Source organism: Bombus affinis, chromosome 4 (genome assembly GCF_024516045.1).
Source record: "Bombus affinis isolate iyBomAffi1 chromosome 4, iyBomAffi1.2, whole genome shotgun sequence".
In the NCBI taxonomy this organism is placed as follows: Eukaryota; Metazoa; Arthropoda; class Insecta; order Hymenoptera; family Apidae; genus Bombus; species Bombus affinis.
This window is the reverse complement of record NC_066347.1, coordinates 2,646,542-2,664,550: the sequence shown is the minus strand read 5'-3', so window position 1 is coordinate 2,664,550 and position 18,009 is coordinate 2,646,542. Positions and strand designations below refer to the sequence as shown.

The 18,009-nt window shown below is 32.9% G+C and overlaps 1 protein-coding gene across 7 annotated transcripts in view; it reads left to right on the top strand.

The window, feature by feature from the left end:
- Positions 1-18,009, top strand: part of LOC126915316 (potassium voltage-gated channel subfamily H member 5-like) — a 207,306-nt gene that overhangs the window by 162,379 nt on the left and 26,918 nt on the right. For all 7 annotated transcript variants that reach the window (XM_050719885.1, XM_050719883.1, XM_050719884.1 and 4 more), the window contains one exon: positions 17,222-17,552. In XM_050719885.1, coding sequence (XP_050575842.1) covers positions 17,222-17,552 — 331 coding nt within the window. The remainder of the gene's footprint in view (positions 1-17,221; positions 17,553-18,009) is intronic.

The following is an 18,009-nucleotide window of genomic DNA, read 5'->3' as shown; positions in this document are numbered from 1 at the left end:
CCGATTCTATATTACAACCCCATAGAGATGGCTCGAAACCGATCAACCTCGATCGTTAATTTTCGCCAAATTCCTCCACGTAGAATTGCCTCGCGAGACTAGGTGACGATTGAATAAAAATCTAATTGTAGTCGAGTATCGTATGTAATTTCTATCTTAAATAATTACATGAATAAACTATAATTCCTGCATGCGTATGTTGTATATATCCTCTTGTCTAAAAAAACTAGAACGAAACGTAGAAAGTTTATATTTGCAAATAACGAAATAGTAGTTATACGTTTTGAAAATTGAAACCATTAAGCAATGAAGTCTTCAAGAACTATATGTTACTTTATTTGTAATTTATTCGAAGCTATTGTACATTGGATATTCGTCGATCGTAAGTCGAAAATAAAAATAATGGAGTATCAGCTCGAATTGTGGAACACGGAAAGCCTAAGTTTTATCCTGTTAATGTATTTTCCACTTCACTCGTGGTCGTTCTTTGCAATCTTTTCTATATTTCGTTCGAAATTGCCGATATAATATTCATAGAAGCAGCTCGGTTAGTCGAGAATTGCGATCAGTATAGTGTTTCGTTCACTCGTTATTTTAATAACGTTGATAACGAACCAATGAGCAACTACGTTCTAAAAATCTAACAAATTTTGTCTTAAACGCTTTACCTATCGGAACCATGCTAAATAAATACAAATGACGCTACTTTGTATTTAAATAGTAATTCGATATAAACTTGTTCCTTAAGAAAGGAGAAGAAAGGATCCATTAAAAGAAAAAAAGAGCAAGGAAAGAAACTTGTACAATCGTGTAACGAATCCACCATCTTCTAAAGGTGGAAACATTGACTTAATTTCTCCATCCGAACGCAATACTTCTGAAAGCCTTTAAAAGATTACTGCCAAGAGGAATACTTTACGATTTGATCGGTATCTCCGGCTTTTTTCAAACTTCAATGTATTGAAAACTTTATCTATTCAAGAAGATAGAATATCATTTAAAAGGCTGTCGCAAACAATTCCACATACTTACTAAACCTAATCTGAAACTGACTATATAAATAAAAAATTAGATAACAAAAAGTAAACGGTTAAGAAAAAGATTTAATTTAATGCTTATTGATAATAAATTCAAGTAGCAAAAAATGACAAATAAAGAATTAATAAAAAAGATGAAACTTGGTAGTCACCTGAGTCGTTATCAGTATCTAGTTTATTGTTTGTACTCGATAGTAATTCAATTTCCGTATCACGGTTCTAGGTTTTGTTTTAATATACCATAAAAAATACTTACAATTGTTTGCAGCACTTTTTTAATGATTTTCTTTTTTCTACTTTTTTAAATATCGATACTGGTACTTACTTGCACACTACACGAATTTCTGAATAAGAATTACAAAATTCAACACGAGCTTTAAGCTAGGTTTAGGTTTACCTTTAACCAGATAACTGCGGAATTTTGTTTTAGAAATCTCTCATGAATGGGGTGCATAAATAAAATCAAACGATGACGAGCATACATGTCAAACGCAGGGCAAATGTACCTATTGTAAATTTTACAACAAAATTGAAGCAGAACGGTGATGGCTTATATTTTTATTCGAAAATATTAACACTTCATAGTTGAACAAATTATTATTATAAAAAATTACAAAATTGCAACAAAATGCTAAAATTTACAGACAAGAAAAATTTTTTAAAATATGAGAAATTCAGTTGATTTTTTCACACACGGTGGCACACAGTATCGAGCACCAGTATCGTGACTCCTTATGAATTTCATTTTTTAAATAGACGGCAAATCTTCGAAGTGCATTTGCTTTTAATCATGTAGCTGGTATAAAATTAGTGAAATATTTTCCGGTAAGACGTGTAGATTTTACAGTTGAACTCGTGGTTGGTCGACTTTCGAAGTTTATGTTTATTAAATTGCATATTTCTTAATAATTTGTTCAACACATTCGACCAAAAAATGTGATCATATTTATCATATTATATTTCAATTGTTATCGGAGAATAGCCGATATACACAGTAAAATATCCACCCAGTTTGTAAGGAAACAAGATTATACCAACGATTCAGAAATATCCGATATAACAGGAGAAAAAATCAACTGATTTTGTAAAAAGAAATACATTATATCGGGAATAACCGATATACCAAAGAAAATAATCAAATTTTTCTTCATAAAATACATAGCAGTTTTACTGATATTATAAAGTAAACATACCACTAAATGATATTTATATTACTTTTTGCTAAAATTTTGACATTTTATAGTAAATGAACATTTTCTATTTTACACGACGAATATACACGTCAAACGTACCGACATTAAATTCTTGTTAACAGTTAATATAGAACAGTTAACAGATTAATATAGAATTAAAAGTATTAAGGCAAAGGTTAAAAATATGGCAGAATTTTCAACCAAGAAATACTCGAACGTGCTGTTGAACACGGTTCAAGTTTCAACGACAAGGGGAACGTACTACTAGGAACGCGGCTGAAACTCATCCTTTATCGCTGGCATTTAGGATTCCGGCCTAGGTCTATTACAAACGGTCCTAGCCCGCGGTCGACGACAGTCAGTCCACCTAATTTGAATAATACTCCGGCGAATATTCTATTCCGCGCTGGCAGACTCGAAGAAACCCATCTTTCACGCTCTAAAATTTTCATACATTTTTCAATCAGCTGTATTACGAGCATGATACTATCGAGCCAAAAACTATTATAGTAGAGATATCTCAAAACGTTCTTCATTGATTATAATTATTATAAATCAACAGTTTGTTTTGTAATATTCACCAGTATAACAATAAAATAAATAAATACAAAAGAAAAGAAAATAATAGCTAAACTATAGCGGTAAAAAATATAGTAGATACAAAAAGTATTGTCACATCATTGTACGATAATATTGTATTATAACATTGACATATTAATTAATTAGGCCCAATATTAAATTTTGATTCATTTAGTAATATGACTATCAAAATATGACTGCAACAATGCCGAGAATAATGGTACATAACAGTACCTTTTGTAGCCATTGTAAATAAAATGTAAGAAAATTCTTTATGTGTTTCCATAATTAATTTTTCTATGTCATGAATGTGATATCTTATGGCGGAGCTTTTTGATCGTTAAGAGATAATAATTGTTATTAGGCTGCAGGTATACACAGTTTGCTAAGCGACTTATATGAGTATACCTACGCACGTACTAGTAACTTTTGTATCAGATATTTTACGCCATGTTCTTACAATCACTTATTCTAGAGTATGTGCTGTATTATATTTATGCTCTTGGTAAATGCAATCTGTTTTGTAAAATTGTGATATTTTTTGTACTGGTTGCATCTAAAGTCTCTTTTGCCCACCACGGCAATTTTATATTTTTATAGAATCAACTAAAGAAATAGAATCGAAATAGAAATTTTGTTCACTAGTTAAAAATTATAATAAATATTCCACTTTGAATATATTTTTGCATATTACGTGCATTCTGTAGATTTTCGAACTCTTCAATTTTTCGGAAATTTATAAACGACAGCAATTTAGTTATTATTAATATGTATTGGTAATATCGCTAATAACACTAATTATATAAAATATAATACAAAACTAAAAGCAAAGAATTTTTTTCTATATAGAGTGACATCTCAGAAAATTTCGTTCTTTTTCCTCCTCTTGTTTTCAGTTTCCACTGATCGATTAGGTGGTGGAAGTAAGATATGGGTTAATTAAAGTGATGAAGCTGCAGCAATATCGAACAGAGGAAGGATAAGTAGGAAATGTAATAGGGGATGTAGTTTTAGAAAGTAAGGGGTGATACAAATCAATTTGCAGAGTGAATTTTTACGCTGAAGCAAGTGAAGCAAACTTTGAATGGAAGTAATTTTTGTGATACGAGAAAAATTTTAGAATGTTTCTTATAATGGTACTCGTTCTTGTCATCATTTTATTTATTAACTTCTGTATTCTATATTTAAGTAATAACGATAAAATATACCATGCAACAAAGATCTATTTCATCGCAAGTAAAGAATAGTAACTGGAATTACTTTATTTCTACTATTTATATAAAGAACAAATGTTCATATTTGCAGAATAGATTTATCTTCGATTGTTAAGTGTTTCTAATTCAGATAGTTTCTCTTAAATATAACCCAAATCATCTTCACATTTCCTACATATATTTTTTTATATATAATCTTGTTCGAAGTATTAAATATTAAAAATTAAAATCAAAATTCAATATTTTTTCAACATTTATTTATTAACAGATTGCTGATGATTATGCATGTTCGTATTTTCTCAGACATTGGTAAAGAAATGAAATTTCAGTAAAACTTGTATCCCACCTTCTAAAGCTTGCGATATATACATTTCTCATTTGTCCTATTTTATATCATTTTCACATTTTTACTCGTCCATTCATATACTTGCCTATTACATACTTGTCTACTTTTATATCTCTGCAATTGATATAAATTAATTAATATCCAAAGTTTACTCGTTAACTATAATTTCTTATTGTACATCCCTGCCTCCAATAATTTCGACAAATGTCTGTACCTAACTAATCGTGATTTAAATTGATATTTTCAATTTTCACGTTTGAGGATAAAATGCATCGATTCATACAGCAGCTGTAATGTCGTATGTTAGCTATGTTATAAATCTTATGGAAATTAGCGAGAAAATGCATTCCACAAACATTATGATAATTTAGCATAGAACATCTATAGCAACGTTGCGTAATGGGATCGATATCATAGCAGCAACCATGTCGATGTAAATTCCACCATACCAATTTCGTTCCAAAGATAATTATTATAATATAGTTTTCAAGGGGAACGAACGATAAAATCTGCGAGGTATACTGTTCGCGTCGATTCAACTGGAATTTAAAATCGCTCAGATATCTGGATTAACATTTTTCTACGATTATCGAAATTAACACTGTCTCTTTCTATTTGTCTTCGAGAGAAAATATAAATGATTTATTATTATAATATAGTTTTCAAAGGAAACGAACGATAGAATCTGCGAGAAGCGTTCTTTGTGCCAATTCAACTGAAATTGAAAATATCTTAGAGATCGAAATTAACGTTTTTCTACAATTATCGAAATTAATACTGTCTCTTCTCATTTGTCTTCGAGTAACAGAAAAAATGACTTATACAATCTAGATATATTTCTCCTATTTATATTCACAGAATAAACACAGTTAATATAATTAATATAAATAGTAATATAAATTAATTAAGAAAAGTATATTCACTAAGACTGCTACCTCTCGTGTTTTGGCTAAAAAACTGTGGTCTTTAACATAAATCTCTGAACTCCAGTTTTACCAGAGACATCTTCAGACTTGTAGTGAATTAAGAAAAACACATTTTGCGATTCGTTTCGACGATATTTTACAATATTTATAATGTCTTCATTTATTAAGCATAATTTCTCACACATTACTTTCTAATCATTTAAAATATACCCAAGCTTCCAAATGATCTGTATCTTGGGCTAAAATAACGCAAGTTCCTTTATTATTAAATAAATGGTCCCAAATTTTAGAGCTATAGTATACCTAACTTCATTATGTAAGTAATACAAAAATTCACTCAGTATCGAATTACCCTTGCCCACGGAAGGATCTCGTAAACTGAAATTGGCGCTCTATTCCGACTAAGATAAAGGGTACACTGTCGACAGGGACAATTCAACGACGGTAAACTGTACTATTCGTCGGTAGCTCGAGAATATCCTCGATATTGTTAACCTTATCTTTCCCATCGGTTCGCCATCGTGAGGGTGGGCATGATTGGAAGAAATCCGACTGGCAGATAGAGAGCAAGCATAGGTAATTCGTTTTCAGAAGTTCAGTGGGAACAGCGATGAGGTGAAATATTCTATTGCCAGTGGTTGGATTGCGTTGTGGCAGCTCCGTGCCTCTTCCATGGAATTTACTGCGCGAAGATAATAATTTCGATCTGACTAGAGGGCTAGACCAGTTCACCCCTATTTTCTTACCCCTTGTAATAAAAGAGTCATGGAATTAGACGTCACTGTTCGCATCCGGCGAAATCGACGATAGGTTTCTCAAAATTCCAGAACATGGATCGAGAAGATGGATTTAATAGAGCAGAATTGACGCAGTTGACAAAATCTTCCTCGTGAGAAATAAAAACTGAAATACCTCTTCAGCCATGGAGAAGTAGGATTATTCGTTCTAGATTCGAGTTAAAAATTGTATTCCTCTAGATCGTTGAATTCTTCGTGGAAATGGTACTTTATTTAGGTGAACTTATTCCTATGGATCGTTGAGTTTTTAAAAATAGCGATTAGCACATACATTTATAAGAAACTTAGATGTGCAAATATATGCAGAATATATAAACTATGTAAAAATATATAAAATATCCGAAGAAAAGTATTTGTTTGATCTTCATTTATGAATTTATCTCGAAATTTCCGCTTAAACAAAATCTTTTATGATATTAAATAACATTAATTATCATACATACGCGGGACAGGTTATATAATTACTTTCATAATGTTTAATAATCAAATCCGCAATAACGTATTCATTAAAATGAAAGACTGTTAATTAACGTACTGTTCCGTTAACTGTGAGACGCCATACGCAATTGTATTGTTTTAAGGGTGTACGTTTACTTAAGAGAAAATGTTTAAATTTCATTCTTTAAAAAATCATAATCTTAAAACAGCTGTCTTAATTAACTACGTTAAATGGAATACCTTACACGAGCTTTGCTAATGAAAAATTGAAGATACATGAAATTTTTACCACGTTTCTGCTGACGGTCAAATAGAATTTTACGTAGAATTCTAATGTTTCATTTTAATTGGGACGTGGAGAATTATGAAGTCTCCTCCGAGAACAGAAACATAACTGAAAGAAGTTAAGAAATTTTAGCACTCATAATCAGTAGGAATTTGTAATACTGCTCCGTTTTGAATAATTATCCAGATTAACTTCGCTGGATGGTCGTTTAAAAGACTTGTAACTTGGTAATTATCAACAATAAAAAGAATAAAACTTATTAGACTACCAAAAGATGTAAATTTAGTCTGAAATTTCGAAAGGAAATTTTTGTTTCGTTCTTTGTAAAAAGTGATTTACATATCTGGATAGAAAATAATTTTCAAACCATGCTGAAGTATGCGTCGCTTGTACTTACAAAAACATTGTATTTACAATGAAATATTTCCTTCCGTGATTTAAAATGCCATTGCGTGAGATACGCAAACATTCTTCAATACAAATTACACAATGCTATTATACAGTTAATAATTACGAAATCACTGTAAGTTCATTTACTTCAAAATTACTCGGCTTGGATCTAGGTTCGTATTCATCAGTTCGATTTGCCAATTATGATGACGATGTGGTTGTAATTAATCACTTGGAAACATAATTCTTTGTAAAATACTTATGTTTTCAATATCTTTTATTTTTCTCTAATTTATCATTAATTCGATACAGCAAAATCAGTCTGTAAAAAAATGTTGCAAATCAACGCAACATATAAATTCAATAGATTAATTTATATCATGCAAATTGTTAAATTTATGAAACATGTATATCGCTGATACATGTAATATATATATATTGTAAATTTTTTACAATTTATTACACATTGTCAAAAAATCTATCAAGTAATAATTTCATACGAAACATTTAAATCGTTCCAAACGATTAATGTCTACGATATAAAGAAAAGATAGACAGACCTACAATTATTATTTCCATCGCTCGCGTCACAGCTCACCTCACAAATTAATATTCGTGTAAATTTGTTACCTATCGTATATGAAATTTATACGATACAACGATCACAAGCAATTCCAGCATTGCCAAATAAATTAAAAATTATAAAAAGGATAGCGAAAGATTATCAAAATAAAATAGTTTAACTTTAAATTCGCATGAAGCTTTAAGAAAATTACTATTCTTTTCCATTTGAGTTGATTAAATTTTACAAAAGCGCCATTATCATAGGATCTTATGAAATTGTAAAGATCGTACAATTTCTCGTTCCAGTTATAGCTTAATTTCAGTCCGGAAACTGTTAAGTAGCCTATTATGAGGAAGAGCGGGGAAGAAGCAAGCCAGATGCAACTTTAGATAAAAATTGTTCTTCTTCCTCTCTGCACACAAAAAAATTCCTTTTTCATATTTATAATCTGATAACTTCAACGCCTTTAAGACGTTTATATTGGTCCAAGCAAAATTCAGTTTTATTCTTCCATTAATTACTAATATACATGAAAAAAATATTGGAAGGAAATGATTACTATTTAAATAATTACTAATATGAAGATGTACGCAGAATATTGTGGATTTCTCGATTTTTAATGGAAAATTTTCAATAAACGAAATGGATTTCATTTCGCTTTCTTTAAGCTCTTTTTAGAAAGCCTCGCGAATGGGAAAAGTAGATACATTTGATTTTTATAACGTGATTATGATTGACTCATCGCGGTTTTATCTATATGCAGTAACATTTAACTGGATACTCGATAATTCATGAACATTTCTTTATTTTCTTATATCGTTTATTTAAATAGATTACTTGAAACGTTTCTGCACATTTTAAATAACGTTATTTTAAGACGCAACTAAAATAAAATTCAAACAAATTGAATTCGCAAATTCGCAATTTATTTCGACGAAAGTGCACTAAATATTATTACACATAAATTTTTTTAAAAGGATCGAAAGAATGATAAAAAAATGACAAACGTAAAACACAAAGAAAGAACATTTGCAATATGGTATGCTTTATGGTTTTTACCAACAATAAATTCGATTTATCCATAAGCTTTAGACGTAAGGACATATCAAAGGCAGCTCTCAAGATTCTAGAAGGTAAATTTTAACAAAGTCTAAATCAAAGAAATTTTACAAGTTAACGATAAAAAAAATGCTACTTTCTATATAGAAAGGGGCGATGAAGAACGGAGGAAATTACGTTGATAGTTTCCTCATGATAGTTTCCTGTAATTTCATGTCAAACACAATGAACACGATATCAATGTGTTTCATTTCAAAATTATTAGTAAACTGCGAATTTTTATGCATTTATAGGAAATTCAAAAACGCTAAAGTGCAAAAGATACACGTAATATACAAAAAATATATAAAACGGCAAAACTTAATGAAAATTCTCTTTGTATGAAGTTACTCACAAACATTTCTGCCACGAAAGATGGTAAACGAAAAATGTCAAACATTCTCAGTAGATAGAGATAATCAAGAAGAATCCTGCTGTCCACCTGCGAGTAAACCGAAAATGTAAACACGGGGTAGACTGAAAAGTTATAATCTGAAAAATAGCGAACAGTCACGTTCGCACTATAAAGCCGGTCCGTATCCAATAACTATCGACTTCTCTGAGAAAAGAAATTTCCGAAGAGAATGCGGGGGTGGGTAGATGGATAAGCCAGCACGATATTTCGCAGCTGGCTTTAATGAAAATCTTAGCGGAGAAAGGCGGTGGGCGTCGAAGGTGGATTCCGGCCGCTTCCGCAGAAATAAAATTAATCGGGGGCTTACGAGTTCCTCCTTCGGCGCAACTTTCCGCCAGACGTCCGCTCTCTTCCGGTATCATTCCCACCAGAGATCGAACTTTTCGTTTCCACGAAAAACTGCGGGTTCGCCGGCTACAACTGCGTCTGACGAATTAATAACACGTCGAGAAACACGTTGCTCGCTCGCCAGTCACATTGTATTTCCCACGAATAAAGGGAAAACGAAGCGAGAGAAAAACGCTATGGCGCAACGCGATACCTACCACTGAGATATAAAGATAGGGTGTATGAGTGAGCTGAAAAACGATATAGAAATCGAAAGAGAACGATGTATAGAGGCTCCTTGCGTCCTTGTTTTAATAACGTATGCGCATTCGTACAGTAAATATGTAATCGTAATATTGATTAACGAGCGACATTAGCGTGCAGTTGACATGTCTGATCAGCCAAAAACAGTAGGGATTTATATGTAGCATTCTCTTGCTATTCCTATATCGTAGCCATTTACACGGTAATATATTGCTGTGTTAATTCAACTAGGGGTAGCTGTCCGATCGAAAGAAGATTCTGAGAAAAATACCTCTTATTATTCAACCAGCTTTTACGCGCAACTTTGTTCGCGTGGACTTCTAATATACGGAACAATTTTTAAGCAAAGGAATTTTTATAGATTGCTTGCCTACGTATACTAACTTGCCTTTGTATACTAACAATTAGCTTATTCTCCGTAACAAAAAATATTAAATTATAAAAAAAAGTTCGATTTTAGAACAAACACGACGTGAACAATAACTGTGGTTACTTGACCTTTACCAAACGTGGGGGCGTACAAGCTATTTCTCAGCTTTTACAAAACTGATCGAAATGAAACATACTCTATTTTCTTTCCTTGCTATTGAGCTATATAACAGAGAAAATCTCATCAAAATCCGTTCAGCAGTTTTTACGTGATGCGACTACAAACGGACAAATAAACAGACAGATAAAAATTCCAAAAATTAGTTTCTTCGACTCCGTAGTTTATGAGCTGTTCCTGGGTGACTGTTTTATTTATTGCTTTTTATTCCACATACAAACGCAACCCTTCTACTATTTTATGGTATATACAGCACATACAAGTAGGCATCGATTTCACATACGTCAGAAATATAATTGTTATATCTTTAGTTTCAATGTAGGTACGACTTTCTTATTTAATATACATATAAGTAAACTATTTTTGCGCTATCTGGAAGCAATGACTTGATTTAAGCGAAAGTTACAAATACGCCCTTTTGACTTAACACGGCGGCGTACGACTCATGCGCTCTATTCTTGTATCTCTATGATACCCTACCTCATACTTATAAAAAAAACTCAATGTTCCATTTATTTAGATCTTAAATAGATGGCATGAACAAAAGCTAAGAAATAATTAACCGGCGTTTATTGATGCTTATATTTTTCTCTACAGATGCGACGTTGAAGATTTTCTAGCATTATTAAGAAATATTTAGAAAGAAAGTTGCACTTGAATTCTATGCTATAGTATTCTAATTGATACGTAGAACATTTTCCAACAAAAAATATAAATATTGCACATCATTTTTCGAATCTAACTAGACTTCGAATGTAGGTAACGCTTTTACAACACGAAAGTCGATATTGTATTACATATACCAAAGTGTATTGATATATAATTATTCACCATTATTTCATAAATATTTTAATAAATTTAACTACTTTAGAAACAAAATGATTGAATATTACAAATGCAATATAATGCCAATCGAACAGACGGTAGTACAAGTTTGTTGAATGCAGTGAACCTTTTTAATGGAGATTACGGTTCTACCATATTGTACAAAGGAATATTTAGAAGAAGAGCAAAGCAGTTAATAGGATTAAGATATTAGTACGAATTATTACAATTGTTAAAAGTTTACTCGGTTGCATAAATTTTCATAATCCCTCAATCATTATTTTTATACGTTGTATTTATTTAAATCAAATTACCTTAAATAACCATTTGTTAAATATGCAAGCGAATGGTAGTATCACGTAACACATAAGAAATAACGTTAATAGTTCATAACTTTTAATTAGATAATATGTTATACTACAGTTCATTTTCATTACTGTAATCAAGTTTGGCTCGAATAAACGTATTTACGCGGAATTCTGGTTACATAACAACTACCGACTGTGTCAGTCGAGAGTCGAGAGTTGAAACATCTTGTTATATCGTAATCCTAAGCTCTATTGTGATCTACCTTGAAGATCAACCAATCTTGAAAATCAGATTACGATGAGGGAATTACTATCAAGCAAGAGAAATCCAGTTCTTTTAAACCTTTAATCAGATAAAGATATACTTGTGACTAAAAAATAATTTAATAACTCGCTTCAAATAAAAAATTGAATCTTCAAGACCTTCGTGATCGTATGATAAGACTTTCGTATGATAAATGATCAATTAACGTTTCATTAGAAAATTTTCTAATTCTTTAACAAACTTTAGAATTGGTTTTATAAACGAAATTTAAACATAATTGTTATTAAATACGAAGCTATAAAAATATAATAACCCCTAGCAATGTTTAATCGTTAACGAAATGTCGATATTTAAACATATCGTATTCATAGAATATCTTTGCGCGTGATGGTATAAAACATCATTAATTGTAAGAAATCTGGAGATTAACCACACCAACATTCAGTTAATTCCTTTATCAGCTTTATTGCACGATCATAAAAAAAGTAAAGATATAACTCAGAAACAAAAAACACGGGTAATAAAGAGTCAATTACAAAAACAGATAATTAGATAACTCTTTTAATCAGTTTTATTGCGCAACCATAAAAAGCTTAACAACCATAAAACATCCATAAATATAGAACTCAGAACCAAAAAGAAAGGGAAACAAGGAGTCGATTTTAAGATGGGCTTTTAGCTTCTAAAGTCAAAGAGGAACAGCAATCTTATTTATACCACAATCCAATACTTTTAACATTGCAAAACTGTCATCTGAAAATTAATAAATCTGTCGAAATTACACAACAGTTGGAAAGGAACTTCTTTATAGAGGCGATTCCAGGGTAGGAAAGATCGATCCCCCGGAATTTAAATCCGACCCCTTAACTACGAGGAACGCGGAAGTCACTTCGAGAGGTTTCTTACTTCGAGCCTCCTCGCCGTGCCACTTGGAAAAATAATTTCAGCGAAATGAAGTCGAGAAAATTGCTTTGATTAAAATATCGAAGATCCAGTTCGAATGAGATGACGGTGGTTACCGCGTCCGGTCAAGGTCAACCAGGATATTGTGCCAGAAATTGAATGGTGCAGAAAACTTAGCGATCTGCTGGATTCTCGTTCTTAATCTCTCAATTCATTACTTCAGGACAGAGCTGTACAAAATTTGTATTATTATAATAAAAACAGGTTTTGAACTCGAAGGACCACAAATGTGTCAAAAATTGACTAGACTGCGGATATTTATGCAAATTCGTATCCTTATGCATATAATTAATACTGTAGTCTAGATAGATAATTGTCCTACTACTTAAATATTATAACGGATACCTACTATATTTTGCATATTTTATATATTTTTGCATATTACTTCCATTCTATGCATTTTTACATATTACATTAATTCCGTGCACTTTTGCATTTTCAAATCGTCGCCCTAGTTCTTAACTGTTCTAACTTCTTTCTCCAGAAAAATGTAATTAGCCGATCCACATACGTCTCATTAGTATAAAGAATAAAAATTCATAATGAAGATGATGAAAACTCTACTTAGAAAGTGACAAATATTCAGTTCTTTTCAGTTCTTACTTCACACAATATGCAATATTTAAGCTTCGTGAACTAGAAACTCAATTCTCTCAGTTTATAAACTAGCGACGACAGAACACTCAAGAACAAGAGCGACGAAGTTTCCCATAAATACATAATGGATCCTAGTAGTGGTCTATTAATCGCTAGACTGCGAATTTTTATACAAATTCATTTTTTTTTTATAATATAAGTTAAAAAATAGAATTTCGCCAGAAAAATTGATTTATCTACCAAATATTATTATAGAATGCATTTGTATATTTTATATATCCTTCATACTATGTGCATTCTGTATAATTTTTTCTCTTCTAATTTTCTATAAACGTATATAGTATGTCTGCAGTCTACTGATCACTATTATCTGCCTACCATTTGTACTTCTTTGGTCGTTCACGTTTCTCCTTTTTAACAAACTCCGTTAAATTACAAAACAATTTAATCACGGTGCAGTACAGCGTGTTTCCGAAGCACGACGTACCATGGACTAATTCTTCACTACGCCAAGAGAGTGTCCGCTCGGTAAATTGATAGCTTCCACGTTCTACAGGATTTTCCGTGCGCGATCATTAAGGTGCACGAACGGTTGAGAGCGTGACGTCTCTACAAAAAATAAAATTAAAAAAAAAGGAACGAAATATTCTCCGCTCCTTTTCCTGTGCTCTGACGTTTCGCGATCGTACCAGCTGACCCAACTTATATTTCCAACTCTCTCGACCCTGGCAACACGCCTAACGACGCGACCGCTTAATGATCAGAGAGCTGCAGTCCTATACATTCGAGAAGGAAACCGAAGCCGAAAGCAAGAAAATCGACGTTCTAAAGTACGATCGACACTCAGGAGAATCTCGATCCTACGAACGGGTCAAATTTAACCCGCCGTTAGCTGCAGAGTTCAACGAATCACAAATCGAATCTTCCTCGTTTGCCGTTGACCTTAAACCTTCGGAGCAGGCCCGGAGATTCCTGCGGATAGTTTGCCGAGCTCCCTATTCTCGTGGAAGCTAGGAACGTTTTCTTGATATCGATTGAATTTATACGACTTGCAGTTGGAACAATTTTTAGTGGATTATTGTCGATATCGGGTGGGCGGTAATTGAGCCTTTCAGAACGCTGATGAACTTCGCTATATCGAATAGCAATTCGGACTCTCTTCAAAAGTGAATGATCCGCATCTGAGGGGAAATTTAACAACAACTGTGAAGGAACAAATTTATCTGATTAACACGATGACTGTCAGCATGGTGTTTGGTAACCCATGTTACTCAATTTTTTGAGACGATTAAAATAAGATAAATTTCATGGACCAAAGTATTTACAACAATGCGAATGGCTTGGATTACGTTACCAAGAAAAAGTGTGCAATGCGATATAATAAATATCATGGTTGTGATATGTTTCAATCTATTTAGGCTTTCAGGGTAAAATGTACAAAATTCACGTAACAACGCGTTAAAAAAAAGCAGTGGTGGCAATCAACGTGTCAGAAAAAGATGGGACGTTAAATAATATGGTGAAATAATAAATAACTGCGTGATATAAAAATTCTAAAATATTTCTTAAATTAATGGCTCAATCATATGCAAAAACAATGGATAAACATCGATATACTAAAAGAAAGTTGAAAAGTTTTGCTTCTTTCCGACTATTTTTACCCATAAATTTATAGGCACACGCGAAAAGAAAGCCTCCGCTGGCTCGACGACAATGAAAGGATGAGGGAATGAAGAGTACGAATGGCTGAAAAGTATAAAAGCGGAGAGGCAAAGTCTAAAGAACACGGAACGCGGACACGCTCCGGGTCAGCGGTAGTACGAGAATACTGGGGCGAAAGGAGGAAGAAGGAAAGTCTGCGAATGAGAAATTTCGCTAAAGTACGAAACGAGAGAAATGAAAGAGAAAAGAAAAACTGCACGAACCTGCCTCCTTGTCTGTGTATATACAGTCTGGGACAGAAATAAGTGGACAGATACTGCAAATAGGTATCAATAAAATTTAATCGAACTAATGTCATATCTCAGCTTTATTTATTATACGAAGCACTTATTTGCCAAATCTGTTAACTGCACAGAACAGAAAATAGTGAAAATTAATGAAATTGTATAAGATAAGCAAGTGAGTACGAACTGAACAATCAAGTGCTTTGACACTAAAATTTCTAAAATTTAATCAGTTTGTCCTGTGAACCGCCCTGTGCTCGTATATTCTTATAATATGTATATAAGTTATTTAGCAAATAATTGAAATTAATATTTATATTTTTCTGTATATAAGCCGTATTCAACAAAAACTTTCTTTGTATCTGTTTCCACTACCTGCCCACTTCTTTTTGCCTCCAACTGTACCTTGTACGTATGCATGCGTGTGTGATTAATATAAATGGTTAGAAGCACGTCTGAGTGGTTTCGCGTGACCTAAATGTGAGAAGAAAAATGTAGGAAAATGGGGAATGATAAGGAATCGCTCAGAAAAATGTACGTCGTCGTTGACCAAAAGTGAAGACATGACAGATAACTCTAACGAACACGTTTAAATACAAAGAACGCACAGTAGAGATGCCGTGAATCTCTGTTGCAAAAGACGTTCCAATTTGTTCGGATCTTTTGACACAGATGAGGACAGATTTGTCAAAATATCCTGTCATTATCATGAACGTATCCCATGTATGACGTTTATTTATGTCAACGATTTGATAAGGCCAGCAAAGTAGGTGAAATATATGAATTTTCAATTTGTCATTTTGACTTCATTTTGTGATAAATAACATATAATTAATTATTACGTCTTTAGTAACTTTGATAGATTATATGAAAAATATTTGATTACACTTTTAAAACTATTTATTGTTCAAAATATTCATCTTTCATCGTAGAATCTAAAATTTGAAAACTAAGATCTGACAATATCAGTGATAAGTTCTAGAAGTTGTCCTTTATTTTCAAGAATGAAGAAATGCCATTTTTTTTTATTAACGATCGCAAAGTTAATTCTTAAAGTATCGATTTATAATCAAAAATTATTATTTTCCAATACGAATAGTGCCACAAATATATATACATCTATTTTAATTCTTGAGTAAACTTCTGCTAAATTATTTCTTTCAAAACTGAGGATAAGACAGATCCATAAATTGACCCATAAACACGCTTTCTTCATAACGGAAGACCTAACAAATACCTACAAGTAATCAAGTTCCATCCTATCACATTACGTATGGCAAGGCTAAAAACTGACTACCATTGACAAATCTGCTTTTTCCGAAGATGCATTCGAAGCAATCATAAAAAGACAAAAGAATCGCAATTTCCGATTCGCCAGAAATTCCTCATGAATATTTCATGAGACAAACTGTTCAAACCCCGTCTTCTTCTCGAAAGGTTGTTCGCGTTTATTGGCTCCGATAACGCGTAGCCAAATTCGAACCACACGAAAGAGAGTCTGGAAAAATTCAGATCTGACGAATCATAAAAAACACATTGCGATCTCTTCGAATCCCGTACATTTTTCTGAGCGTGAAAAGTAACATGTCGCGTGTATGTGAACTTTCGAATCAGGGTGTGAGCGAACGAGTAGAGAAAGTGACACAGTCGTTGGATCAAGCTGAACGTGAGAGGGAGGATAGAAAGGGAGGAACGAAAGAAGGGAAGAAAGAAAGAGAGGGGCAAGTAAGGAGGAACGAACGAGAGGAGATAAGGGAGGAAATATAGAGAGAAAAAAGAGAGAGAGAGAGAAAGAGGAGAAAGGCTCCGGCGGGGGCCGCTCGTCCATGAACCGAGGACACTGATCACATCCTCCTTGGACTGATCGGCCCTTTTTCTCGCTTCCTGATCCGTAGGTACGTCTTTACGATAGTCAGCTACCTGATCGGCGTCTTCATATTCGCAACGATCGTCGGCCAGGTTGGAAACGTGATTACCAATCGAAACGCGAATCGACTGGAGTTCGAGAGATTGCTCGACGGCGCCAAGACATATATGAGACATCATAAAGTGCCGGGCGGAATGAAGAGGCGAGTACTCAGGTGGTACGACTACAGCTGGTCGCGAGGAAGAATACAAGGCGGCGGTGACATCAACACCGCCCTTGGTCTACTTCCAGACAAACTGAAGACCGAGCTGGCGCTACATGTGAATCTCTCCGTATTGAAGAAGGTTACCATTTTTCAGGTGAGTTTTTCTTCTCAAGTATATTATTCTGTGTTGTCGGTGAATGAACGCAACAAGAGATAGTTCTCTGTTTATTGCTAGTAGTAAGTAAGGGAAACGGTTTCAATTTGAGCATGGGAACTGCGATGACGTTCAGAATCTGAGATGTTCATCCGATTTATTAGATTGCAAAATTTTTCAGATTTATGTAACGTATTTTGAAAATTGTCTTAATGTAGAAATTTACCTTCATCAGATATAAACGGTGCTCCATATCAGAGATTTATTAACCATTAAATTATTTGGTTTAATGATGCTTTACATATGAATATTTTATAGTGATCTGATAAGAATATAGAGATAGAGATATTCTATAAAAGATTGCCAATTTCATATTCATTTTGACTAGCTCCGAATTTATCGATAGATCAATGATTCGAATAAATAATTCTTGAGTTGTACGACGCTTGATGGTATG